This window comes from Delphinus delphis, chromosome X (assembly GCF_949987515.2).
Source record: "Delphinus delphis chromosome X, mDelDel1.2, whole genome shotgun sequence".
NCBI classification, from domain to species: Eukaryota; Metazoa; Chordata; class Mammalia; order Artiodactyla; family Delphinidae; genus Delphinus; species Delphinus delphis.
In genome coordinates, this window is record NC_082704.1 from 69,210,415 (window position 1) to 69,223,421 (window position 13,007).

Here is a 13,007-nt window from a genome sequence, read left to right on the forward strand (position 1 = left end):
GCTGAGCCTGTGTGTCTGGAGCCTGTGCTCCGCAGTGGGAGAGGCCGCAGCGGTGGGAGGCCCGTGTACCGCAAAAAAAACAAAACAAAACAAAAAAAAACCTTACAAAACTGTCTATACACTTGAATTTCTGATAAGTGCCCTAAAGGAAAAGGCCAGTAATTCTCAGCACAAGGCCTCTAATGTAGGTGCTCAAAAAAAATCTTCTGAATGTAATCAAAAAGGTTGCTGGGAAAATTAAATACAAAAAGGTATCAAGTGTCCTACAAGTACAAGGAAATATTGATTCCTTAGCCTTTTCCAGGAATATTAGTGGAACTCTCTCTCCCTCCCTACCTCCCACTCTGGCTTGGGCCTCCTCGATTAGACTGACTAATATGAATCTTCAGAGTTGAGCTTAGGGGACGGTTTTGGTGCCCCATGGGATGTACTGTCCTCCCCCAGTGTACCCTCCGTGGCCACGTGACATGCCACCCCTCCTCCTCTTCCTCTTTCTTTTCTTCCCCCTGGCTAGCTGGGGTTACCAAGCTGCTTCTTGGGGGCTAGTTGGCCACATACAGGGTGAGACGTATTAGAGCACGTCTGCTCAGAATCTGCAGGGGAGAAGGGAGAGAGGAAAGAGGTGGGTCTGGGCTCTTCCAGGGCAAAGCACAGATGTGGGGAGGGCGAGAGTATCCCGGATAGACGAGTTCCACAGTGCTGCCAGCTCCAAGGCTGCTTACCAGTCAGGTCTCTACCCCGCTTCACTTTCAGATGGGTAAATGGAAGAGGCCTAGAAAGGGCTCACACAGGGTGCTAGATGCAGGGCAAGGACACACCGATTTCCATTTCTGTCTCCCTAATGTCCGGCTCAGAGCCTGATACAGTGTAGGCATTCAAGTAAATGCTTGTGGAACAAATAATGAGGTCTGGTCTCCTGGTTCCTTAAGCAAGATGGACTGGCAGGGCTGGGCCATGACCCTGATTTGCCAGCCCTTTCCCCTCCAAAACAAAGAGCATACTGTCTGAGCTGGAGCCTTCCTGAGCCAACTGGACAAGTATAACATGAACACCAGTGAATGTAGTAAAAGCAGGAAGAAGAGAAGTAGGTGAGCAGACAAATCCTGAATAACCAGCACTCATGATTTCCCAATTACAATCCAACCAACCAACAAGCAAACCCTTAGCTGCCTCGGAGTAAGCAGTACCAAAGGAGAGGTGGCCAAGAAGCACAAAAGGGTCTGGTAATTTCATTCACAGACATTTAGGGCTGATATGATTCTAACCCTCAAGAAACCCACAGTCCAGCATGTGAGGTGGATGGAATCACAGACACCCGTATGGGGTGCCGTGGGGTGTGCAGACGCAGACGAGAGAAGCATCCACCAGCCTGAGGAGGGCAGGGAAGCCTCTATGGAAGCGGGGGTGCTGTGGTGAGGAGAAAGGGTGCAAAAGGCATGGAAGGACAGCAAGGGGAAGACTGCAATTAGCTCGCCAAACCAGAAGCTAAGAAGCTTTGCAGGAACAACAGAAAACCAAAGAAGACTGGAAGGAAAAGGAGAGCGAGGGGACCGGGGAGCTCAGAAGAAGTGGGTGGAAGCAAGGTAAACTCTGAGAAAGAAGCAGCCCTAGGATTCTTCTTCCTGGATTCTGAAGGTTCACCCTCAGTCTTCAGAATGACTCATTTCTAGAAAGCTTTGGATAGCTGAGGTTTTGCCATAATGTGTTTTCTTCTGATCGTTCCCCTTCAATCATACTCTTACTTGGTTCGGTACTGCAATTTCAGCAATACCTGAACAGGAGAACCTATTTAATGCCAGTCAATGGGCTAGGTACTATACAAGGGACATACATAGTCCCTTCTTTTACCAAATTTTTATTGAGGTTCTACTACAAGCCTGGCATTATTCTAGGTTGACAATCGTGTGTGTGGTGGGTCAGGGGGCTGGCAGGGAGTGAAAGAAGTACACACATCATCAATACAAGGATTGGGGCCATCAGAGAAGTACAAAGAAGATGGAGGGGAAGGCTAGTAGCTGTGTGACCTTGGACAAGACACTTCCCTTCTCTGAGTCTTGGTTTCCTCCTCTGGAAAAAGGGACTAATCATATTTATTTGCTGTGAGGAGTAGTGGTAATGTTTGAAAAGTTCTCAGGCAGTGTCTGCCACCCAGGAGCTTTTCCATGGTACTGGTACTCAGCTGTGTGTGTGGGGGGGTGGCATTTGCAATGGGCTTCAACAGGCAGAGAAGTAGGGAGAGTGATCTGTCTTGTGACGGCTGGGGAGACACAAAAGTCTGCAGGTTTGCTTTGGCACAGGGACTAGTTTCGTTTGACGGGAGCCTCAGGTTTGTGGAGGGGAGCAGAAGGAAAGAAGACTGGACGTTGGTAAGTGGGGATGTCTTCCTCATAAATCCCTTTGTGTCTGCAGATCAGCAGCTCTAGAAGGAACCTACAGAAGTAAATGAACCCAGGAGTAGTGGCTGGAGGTGGGGACCGAGGAGGTGGAGGGTGGGACAGAACAGGGTATTTCAAAATCTCTTGGAAGTCATTGGATCACTTCTCAGGGCAGGCAGGCTCTGGGGAACAGCAGCATCTAGCGCCTTGGTTCAGGCTAGAATGACTGACTATGTCTATTTGCCAGAGGCTGAGGAGTTGCCCGGGATGCAGGACTTTCAGTGCTAAAACCAGGGTGGTTTGGGGCTCATTGGGACAGCTGGTCCCCTAGTTCAGGCCTTTGTCACTGTCTCCTGGACTCCAGAAGGCTGCTCCCAGCTGCTCTACCTTCCTTTGGTCCTTTGCTGCTAGAGGATTGCTATCAAACACAGCTCTTACCCTCTGCCCTGTTTCTAACCCTCCAAAGGTTCCCATGGCCTCTGGGATCAAGTTCGAAGCCCAGAGCCTGGCCTCCAGAGCCCTTGCTCCACTGGTTTCTGCCCTTCTTGAAAGTCTCACTTCCCATAACTTTCACACCCCACCAGATACAGCCTCCTTTCCCAACCAGGAAGTGCCCTTTGCTATTCTGGGCCTTTGCCCACGGTGGTCTCTCATCAGCCTAAGTCCTACGCATGCTTCAAGTGACTGTGAAAATGTCATTGTCTGAGATTCTCCACCCTGCTCTCTCCTCTGGATTCCCAAGGTACGTTATACATACTTTTGGGAGAGCACATATCAGGAAGTTAGTTTGAGAGTGTAGACCCCACTGCTATATCCAGCTTCTAGTGAGATGCTTCATGTACAGTAAGCTTTTGGTATATATATCTTGAATAGTCAGCATATTCACATGATTCAAAATTCAAAAGGGTCTATAGGGAAATTCAGTGAAAAGTCTCCTTCCCACTCCTGGCCTCTAACAATCCCACACCCCTCCTCCTCCTCCAGGGAAATTTTATGCGTGCCCAAGCAAATAAGGTAATTTGCTTTGTTAAATGAATAAAGGAAATAACAGTAGAAACCGGGAAATGATCCAAATGGTCAAAATCTGGGGGGGCCTAAGTAAGCTATTATATAGCAATCTTATAGACAATCTGCAGTCATTAAAATTATTATAAGGTAGACTCTGTAGTATGTGATATGGTAAGCTTTCAAAGCAGAGTATAAAGCAGACCTCTCCACTGAATACACTTTGTGAAAATGTGGTCCCTTCCGTGATAGGATGAAAGGGGGTCTGAGAGAGAAATGATTGCTGCTTTAAGGTGAAGGGATTCTGGGTTTCCTTTTATGTAAGGTTGTTTGAATATGAAAAGAAAGAGGCTGCATTATTGTGAATCTGCCTGACGAAGAAGCGTGATTCATGATGGGACTCATTCATTCAGTAATTCATTCTGCAGACACTGAATGCCGGCTTTGTCAGGAGAAGGCCAGAAACAGTGCTGAGTTTCCCAGGAAGAGCACTAAGTAGGCAACAGGCCCTAAGAAACTCTAATGGAGCCAGAGGGGTGGGGAGTGTGATGAGTTCATTGCCAGGCTGTTGAATTTGAGTTTTTGTTCATCAAGAGGAGCGGTGTGGTAGATGACAGGATATGGGTCAGGGAGCTCAGCAGAAGGGTCAGGGCTAGCACTGGCCATCAGCATACATGTGGTGAGTCATGGAAGCCGGAGGTGGGGTGAGCTCACCCAGGCAGAAGGTAGACAAGGAAAGGAGAAGACAGGTTCCATAAAGCGGGTGAGGAGTCTTTCTGCCAATCACTCAATGTCCCTGAGCCGGGGACAAGGGCACCAGGGTAGCAGAGGCGGTATCTGTCGCTGAGTTGTGGAAGGGCCTCAGAGTTCAGGCAGAAATCCTCCCTCCCAGCCCCTGGCTGCCAAGTCTCATGCGCTCACAACCTGGGTCTGGTCTTAGCTGTCCAGGAGGGCCTGGTAGATCAAGAGCGGGGGCTTTGACGGGCTCAGAAAATGTGTAGGAACCGTTAAGTGAGAGGGTGGAATAGAGAGAGGGTTTAAAAGATTCACTTGTACCAAGATCGGATAGGGCTGGAAACAGGTGGGCCTGGCACTGGGAGCAGGAATCTTCTACAGGTTGAGGGATGTAGGGCCCCAGGAAGGGGAGAGTTCTGAGTCCGGGGTATTCCCCCAGTGAGCAGCTCTCAGATGTGCCCTTAAAGGGCCTGGCCGGCAAAGCTGATACAATCGTTGCTCAAAATTTAGACAGAGAAAGGGGAGGGGTGATCCCCAGAGCAGTGTGCCAGCGGGGTATCTCGCCCACCTTCCTATGTCCCCTGTGCTTTGTGCTTCCCGGGGAGTGTGGCAGACTGGAAGGACGTGGCCTGTGGAATCAGGCCCACCTGGAATCCAGGCCCAGCTCGACACTTAGGGCTGAGTGATCTTTGGGAAATCCCTTCTCTGAGCCTCAAGTTCCTCATTTACAAATTGAGGCAATAATAATATCTACCTTGGGACGTTGTGAGGATTAGAAATAGTCAACTCCTAGTATACAGTAGGTGCTCAATACACGAATTCCTGTTATTTGTGCTACCACATGGGAATAGGATGGCCTAAGTCATTGCTGAGTTGTCCTCTCTTGGAGGGATTTATTGCCAGTTGGGACAAGAAACTGAAATCTTTTGTTTACCATCTTTTCACATACATTTGTCAAAGGCGGCCTGGTGGGCAGATAAGTAAAAACCGGTTCTCAATTTCCACTGCATGTAACAATTCTCTCCTGAGCTGGTCATCTCTAGCACACAAAGAAAAGCATGTTCACAAACCTTTTCGCTGGTGGTGATATAGATAGAAGACTGAGAAAGCAATAGGGGGGCAGGGGTTAAAATAAGTTGTGAAATACTGAATTTAAAAAACAATGCATCCCCTCCTCTGGCCGCCAAACTTACATTTGTGCCATGTTTTCTAATTGTTCAAAGTCCTTTTCCATATTTGATTTCATTTGCTCCTTTCTCTGGCCTGTGAGGTAAGTAGGCCAGATGTTGTCAGCATCTGGGAGGGGCTAAAACTGACAGAGCTGGTATTAGAACCCATACCTCCTTGCTATGGAGCATGAGTGAACTGAGCCAGGTTAAACCTTGGATGAATGGGTGAAAAGCAATCTGTGAGGAAATGATGTGCAGGTGTTGGAGGGAGCTGTTTTGCAAGGAGACAAAGGAAGGTCACAGTGCCGTCTTGTTGTTGGGTGTCTGAAAGAGCCGGGTGGCAGTGTATCTGTTGTGCTGATGAGCAAACCGGAGGCCCACAGTAAGCAGAGGAGGACTTTGGAATTCAGTTGCCATAAGAGAGGTGGATTTAGGTTCAAAAGTTTTATCCTTTGCACGTTGTTTTAGATGACAGCAGTGACCCCGGTGACCTGGGTGGCCCTGGCTCACCCGGCTAGGGAGGGGCAGAGCCCTGAGGATTGAGACTCAATTCAGAAACCTTAACTCCAACTTCTTGGGCTTGAAATCAGCTCATTCGGTCCCCTGCCCTGTCTTTCTCACAGGGGTGTTGAAAAGAATAAGAGTGGAAAGGACAAATCACCGCATGATGGCATTAAAAGAAGTAGTGCCCAGCGTTCACCTTTTCCAAATAACTAATTGGCCTCCATGTGAGAGCTACAGAGGGCAAATATTTTGGCTACACTGATATGTTTGCATGGTCTATGTATTAGCTGTGTGCTGAAGTAAGTCACTCACTGCATTTCCCAAGCCAGTTTCCTTCCCTGTAAAACGAAGGCATCATCTCCTGCCTGATGGGTTGTGAGAATGAAACATGCAGCATATGTGAAATAAGCATAGTGCAAACGATGAAGCAGTACTGTTATCCGTGGAATGCTCTGAGTCCTAGCTTCCCGAAGTCCATCAAACCCAGCTCACTCTAGGACCCTGAAACGCCTTGTTCCGGTGGGAGTAAAGAAGGTGGTTCTCTTTTTGTTTTCTCCTGAACTGGGGAGGAAAATGGAGGGAGATGGGTTTGCTCACTGCCTCAGTCTTATCCCCCAGCTGAGGGGGAAATGGCAGGGGGGAAGCGGGCTGTCATAACCTTTTCTTCGGTGAGTCAGCTAAAAAGAAATTTCTTGAGCTCCAATAACGTATAAGTGGTGGTTTGGGTTTGGATTTTTCAAGCTGCTCCCTCTTTTTAAGCTGCTTTAAGATGCAGAACTAAAAGCACACGCAATTGGGAAGCACATGGAAAATGACAGCAGCACAGCTTGTTGCTAATGTGAACTTGAAGAAATCACTCAGCTTCTCCGGGCCTGTTTTCTAATCTGTAAAATGGGGATAATGCTACCTATTTTGCAGGGTCATTGTGAGTATTAATAGCGTGTGAAAGTGCCGGGTCTGGTGCCTGGCACAGAACAGAGTTTCCAACACCTACCTGTCCATTTCCTTTCCCTTCCTAGTGGACAGACCATAGTCACTGAGCTCAGACGAAAATACTTATTCTTCAGCCTATTATAATGGCTGCCATTATTCATTTAATTCTCACAACAACCCTATGAAACAGCTCATCTATAAACATAGAGGAAACAGAGGAGCAGTTCAGAGAAGTTATATTGCCCAAGGTCACACAGCTTTCAACTTTTAAAGCCAGGATTCAAACCCACTTTGTCTAGTTTGCCTCTTAGATATCAGAATGTGAGGGGGCTTCATCAGGCTGGATCTTCTGGAAGGACCATCTTTAAGTAGACTCAGGCCAAGGGGATAACCCCAACCTGGCCCATTTGGGGAATGAGCTCAGGGTGGAGTTTCAGGGGCACGAAATAGGCCATTGCTAGAGGCAGCCTGGCAATAACTGGAAGAGAACTACAAATGAATGTTTGCTTCCCAAATCTGTGGGGAAGTTAATCTGTGCTCTACCAGTTTCAGGAGCTTATGCTGTGAGGGTACCATGAATCCTTTATTAAGCAGTATGTATTTAGCAATAAATATATTATTGGTGGTCTTCTGTCATCTCCACTAAACATAACGTCCTACTCATCGTCTGACAGCCCTCCATTTACCACCCTACAAAGGAGAGGGATCTGAGTCTCCTTTTCAAACCCCTGTCCTAAGCTAGGCTGCAGAAGCTAGAATAGGAAGGCTGAGTCATCTTAAAAGAAAATGAAGTGTACCAAAGCCACATAGAACAAAAGTATGTTTTCTAGATCGTTTGTTTTAACACATGGCTGCTTTTCTAGGGTATCAACCCGGGAGCTGAGGACGTGTCTTCTCTTTACCGCAGAAAGTAGGTACCCTCCCTTGTCATCTGTGCTGTCTCCCCTCCTCCACTCCCAGTTATTGGCATGACTGCAGGTACCTTATTAACTAGCAAAATGACTGCCATGGCACACTGACCGCTTGGGACTGTGCCAGGTATGGCACAGCATGGGCAAAGAGGGCCAAAATGGTCTTCCAGCAGCCCACTTAGGAGCTAGGCTACGGCCTGAGCTGCTCTTACCCTCAGGGTTCTGGGTAGTTCCAGAGTAAAGGCCCTGGCCTCAGATGCTCATACAAGGATGGCTCTCATAGTGCCTTATCGGTTTCCTCATTTCTCATGGCTGAAGCAAGGAAGATTGGGTAGATAGGATTGTTCTGTTCACTTACAGCTATAATTCCTGAAAATAGAGCCGTGTGGCAGGGCAGGTCCTGGCTTTTGTGCTTGTCCCTTGTAAAGCAAGTGTTGGGTTAGTTCACAGCACTGGGGTAGAAAGGAGAAAGCAAGCTCCAGCCAGCCTGGGCAGCTCTGATGCTGGCTAACTCACTGCCCACATCAAAGGGAGATGACGAGGATCTCTCCATAAGCCCAGGGACCCACAGCTGACCCCCTCCCCTCACCCCCTGGAAGAAAGCAGCTGATACTCGTATTTCTGCACAGGCTCACATGATAGAGGGGACTTTCATTTTTCAAAGAGAATTCATATAGCCATTGATTATACAGAACCATTTCTCAGTACTCTTTTATTTCCACTTAAGAAAAGTGGAATATACCATGATAGGATTATAATTCCAAGACAAGATTGTTGGCTCATCATGTAGGGTACAAATACACACTTAATTGACATTTTAATGAACGCAAAGCATGATTAATTAAGCATCTCTGCCTTCGTTGTACATGGCTGAAGCAGGAGCCCAGGGAGGGGAAGACTGCACAGCTTTCCTTGGTGGGGAAGACAGAAGCCCCTGTAGTCCTGTCTTGTTGTGGGGAGACTAACCCATGTTCTGTCGGTTGCCATAGCCCCTAGGATGGGTGTCCTTCCAGTCATCCCACTCCCGAGCTCTGTGGACTGCCTGTTCATCATCCTCTTCCTCCTGTTCCTGATCTTGTTGCTGAGCTGCTGTTTTGAACTCTGCCCAAGTGGAAAAATGAGAAAGCAGGGGTGAGGGAAAGAGTGACTGTCACGGGCCCCAGCTCCACTCTGAATACGACCACGTAACAAGAGAACAAGGAATATATACCTAGCTGCCTACCCTGGGGCCAGCAGAACTGGGGAGAGTACTTACTATTACTTAACAGGTGACATGTTAAATAATAGTAAGACAGGATCCTCTGAGTGGTTTTCACGAGAAGGCAAAAACATAAAAGTTGCCCCTCAAAATGAATTCTATTTTGGGAAAGAATTCTTGCTAAAATGGCCAACCCCTCATAACAGAAAACGAAAACACCAACTGACCAACAGAACCCCAGCAAACCAAAAACACTGAAGTGTTTCCATAGTATAGTGGTTATCACACTCGCCTGACAAAAACACTGAAGTAAAAAATATTTATGATTTTATGATTTGTGATTTGCCAGGGAGGTGGGACTATAGGTGACTTCTCCTCCTTCATCCATTTCCTTTATTACAGTTCTACAATTCTGTGTGTGTATAAAATTGGAAATCACAGGGCAGTTGAACCTACCAGAAAAGAATGTGTGTTATTTTGCACGTTTGGAACAGGGTCTGAGGTCCAAATGGCACTTGTCATGCAGTGTACCAAATACTAGGTCTCTTTTGCACTATTTTTTTTCTTTCCTTTGTGAGGTAAAGGAACATTTCCTAGCTACCTTGAATTTGCCCACAAGAAATACTCTCATTACCATGATAAAGAATGAAATATGTGGGGAATCTGACCTCTCCTTACAGCTTAGGAGTCTTGTGTTCTGTTTTTCTTTTTTTTTAAACCCTTTTACTGTAAAATAAAAGATACTGGAAATCATACAAAAATATATATAACTTAAAAGTTGATAAGGAGGCTATACCTTTATAGCCTTCACTTGGGTCAAGATATAGATTTTCTGTACCCATCCCCAAAGCTTCTCCATGAGCATCTACCAAATGACACCCTGTGCTCACTGGCAGTTAATCCCCATTCCTTCCCTCCCTGGAAAGCACCAATCTACCTTCTATCTCTATAGAGTTGCCTATTCTGAACATTTCACATAAATGCAATCAAGTAACGTGTGGTCTTTTGTGTCTGACTTCTTTCACTTAGCATAATGCTTTTGAGGTTAGTCTTATCCATTTTCAAATATTTTGATATATTTTTAATCTACAGGTTTCTTCTTCCATCCCTTTCTTTCCTTACAAGTTCTCTATTGAAGAGGCTGGGGCATTTGACCTGTAGTTTCCCCAAATCTGGATTTTGCCGACCGCATAGTCATGATGGAGTCCAACATGTTCTTCTGTATTTCTGCAGATTGGCAAGTGGACACAGAGCTTGATATGACTCAGGGTTGATCCCTTCTCATGAATACAGGTGGTGTTGTCCTCCCCCAGCAGGTGGCACATAGTATCTGTGTCTCATATGTTGTGATGTTAGCAGCTGTTGATGCTCAATGCCTAGATTCATTAATTTTCCCAGGATTTCAAAATGGTGATACTCTTTAACATTTCTTTTTTTATTAAGTAGAATGCTTTTATAAAGAGAGGCTTTCCCTCATCTACTACTATTTAGTCACCCAGGAAAAGAAAACAAGATTAATGCTTGATTCTTCTGCTTTAATTTACCATTTCTCAAGGTAATAAATTGGTTCCTTATCATCCTCTGAAATTGAACAATTTTTGTTTTAACTATAGTTATGAACTCATGGATTTAAACATATTTGATGGGTTTCGATGAATTGCAATGATTTCTAAAAAATATCCAAATAAGCTTTCTAACTTTAGTTTTAATTTACAGAAAAATTGAGAAGATAGTACAGAGTTCTTATACATCCGTACCCAATTTCCCTTATTGTTAACATCTTACATTACTATGGTTTGTGTGTCATAACTAATGAACCAATACTGATACATATATAACTAACAACTAAAGTTCATACTTTATTCAGATTTCCTTGGGTTTTACGTAATGTCCGTTTTTTTTGGTTCCAGGATCCCATCAAATATTCCATATTACATTAGTCCTCTGTCTCCTTTGTCTCCTCTTGGCTGTGAGAATTTCTCACTTTCCTTGTTTTTGATGACCTGGACAGTTTTAAGGGGGACTCATCAGGTATTTTGCAGAATGTCCCTCAACCTGGGGTTGCCTCCTATTTTTCTCATAATTAGACTAGGGTTATGACTTTTGGAAGAGAATAACAGTGAAGTTTCCTCCTTATCACATCAGACCAAGGCTACACACCACCAACATGACATCACTGCTGATGTTAACTGGGATCACTTCAGGTAGTGTTTGTAGGGTTCCCAACTGCTCCCCCCTCCTTCTATACTATAGTCTTTGGAAGCAAGTAACTAAACATAGCCTACACTTAAGGGGTGAGGAGTTGTGCTGCACCTCCTTGAGACAGGTGTATACACACAAATTATTTAGAATTTTTCTGTAGGGGAGATTCGTCTCTTCGCCCCCATCTATTTATGTAATCATTTATTTCTATCACTATAGACTCACGGACACATTTTATTCCTTGTGTTATAATCCAATACTGTTATTTTCCTGCTCATATTCTTCCAGTTTTGGCCAGTAACAGTTCTTTCAGAAGGCCCTGTGTCACATTAACATACCTCAATAGTTTTTTCTTTGCTGTTGTTGTTTTTTGAGTGCTTCTTTATTTTCTAGTACTACAAAATATTTCAGGTTCATCTTGTATATTCCCTGTCCAGCCTTAGAATTATCCATTTCTCTAAGGAGCCCTTTAATTGGAGAATAGTATTAGAAACCAAGATTTGGGCACTAGACGTGCTCGTTGCTACTGGCAATTATCCTTTTTCAAGCCAAACTGTCTCTGGCCAGTGGAAACGTCTTCAAAGTGGCTTGTGAGTCCTTTTGATATGACCATAGTAGTCTTTGAAAGCTTCTTTCCTATCCTTTATGACAAGATGTTCCAAGCTCATCTTATTTATTTCCTGCTGCAAGCTTGGAATTAGCTATTTCTCTAAGACATCCTGGCTTCTTTTAATGGGAATGGTATTTCAAGAACAGAACCTGGGTTACTAGGTGTGCTCATTGCTTCTGGGCTGGTCATTGTTTCAAGCCTTTTCAGTGGATAAAGCAAAAGTGTGTGTGTGTGTGTGTGTGTGTACTTTTCAATAAAATTTCTCATGAGTTCATATTCAGGACTACAGGGGTGTTTTGTTTCTAACTCAAATTCTTTTGAATTACATCTGTATTCTTCCACATTAAAAGTCTTAGCTCTCAAAGACAGAGGATGATGGAATTTGAATATCTCATAATTACTCAGTTAACATTATCTCACGTTACACAGTCCTGGAATAACACTAATACTGTTACCAATATAATTGCTGAGAACAGTTCTTTTTTTGCATATTCTTTCCCCATTTCTCCATTAAAAGTTACACTATATCTACATTACCAGAGCACTGGGCATATAAGCATTAATACTTTCTCTCTTTCAAATCTCATTTAGTCTTAGTTCTACAAGTAACTATATATTTAATGCTGACTGATAGTCCTTATATCAATGTCTCTCTCATCACTTTGGTTGTCTTAAGCTCATTCTCTAGCAAATTTCTCAGAAAGGGATCATGGGACGAATATTTCCTGAGTTCCTGCATGTTGATAAATACCTGTACCTTTTATACCTAAAAGCCACTTTTACCAGATATAATGTCCTTGGCTCACATTTTTTCCCCTTGAGTATCTTAAATGTTACTCCATTTTCTTCTGGCATAAAGTGTTGGTGTCAAAAAGTTTGAAGATGATCTGATTTTCCTTCCTTTACAACCCACCTGCTGTTTTTGCTGAAGTATCCAAGGCATTTCTTTTTTTAAAAAAAGTCTAGTAATTTTATTAGAATGTGTCTTGCTGCTGGTCATTCTGGGTCAAAATTCGTAGGTACACAGTGTGCTTTTTAAAAGCCAATCTAAAGTTTCCTCAATATTAGTTTTTTTAAAAAAATATCTTTATTGGAGTATAACTGCTTTACAATGTTGTGTGTTTCTGCTGTACAACAAAGTGAATCAGCTATATGTATCCATATATCCCCATATCCCCTCCCTCTTGCATCTCCCTCCCACCCTCCCTATCCCACCCCTCTAGGTGGTCACAAAGCACTGAGCTGATCTCCCTGTACTATGCGGCTGCTTCCCACTAGCCATCCATTTTACATTTGGTAGCGTATATATGTCCATGCCACTCTCTCACTTTGTCACAGCTTACCCTTCCCCCTCCCCATGTCCTC

At 44.6% G+C, this 13,007-nt stretch overlaps 1 protein-coding gene across 1 annotated transcript in view; it reads right to left on the reverse strand.

Annotated features, from left to right (window-relative positions):
• Positions 1 to 8,326: 8,326 nt before the first annotated feature.
• Positions 8,327 to 13,007, reverse strand: part of IGBP1 (immunoglobulin binding protein 1) — a 38,120-nt gene continuing 33,439 nt past the window's right edge. Inside the window, exon 6 of the mRNA XM_060002617.1 lies at positions 8,327 to 8,733. Within this exon, the coding sequence (XP_059858600.1) occupies positions 8,594 to 8,733 (140 nt within the window). The 3' untranslated portion in view covers positions 8,327 to 8,593. The remainder of the gene's footprint in view (positions 8,734 to 13,007) is intronic.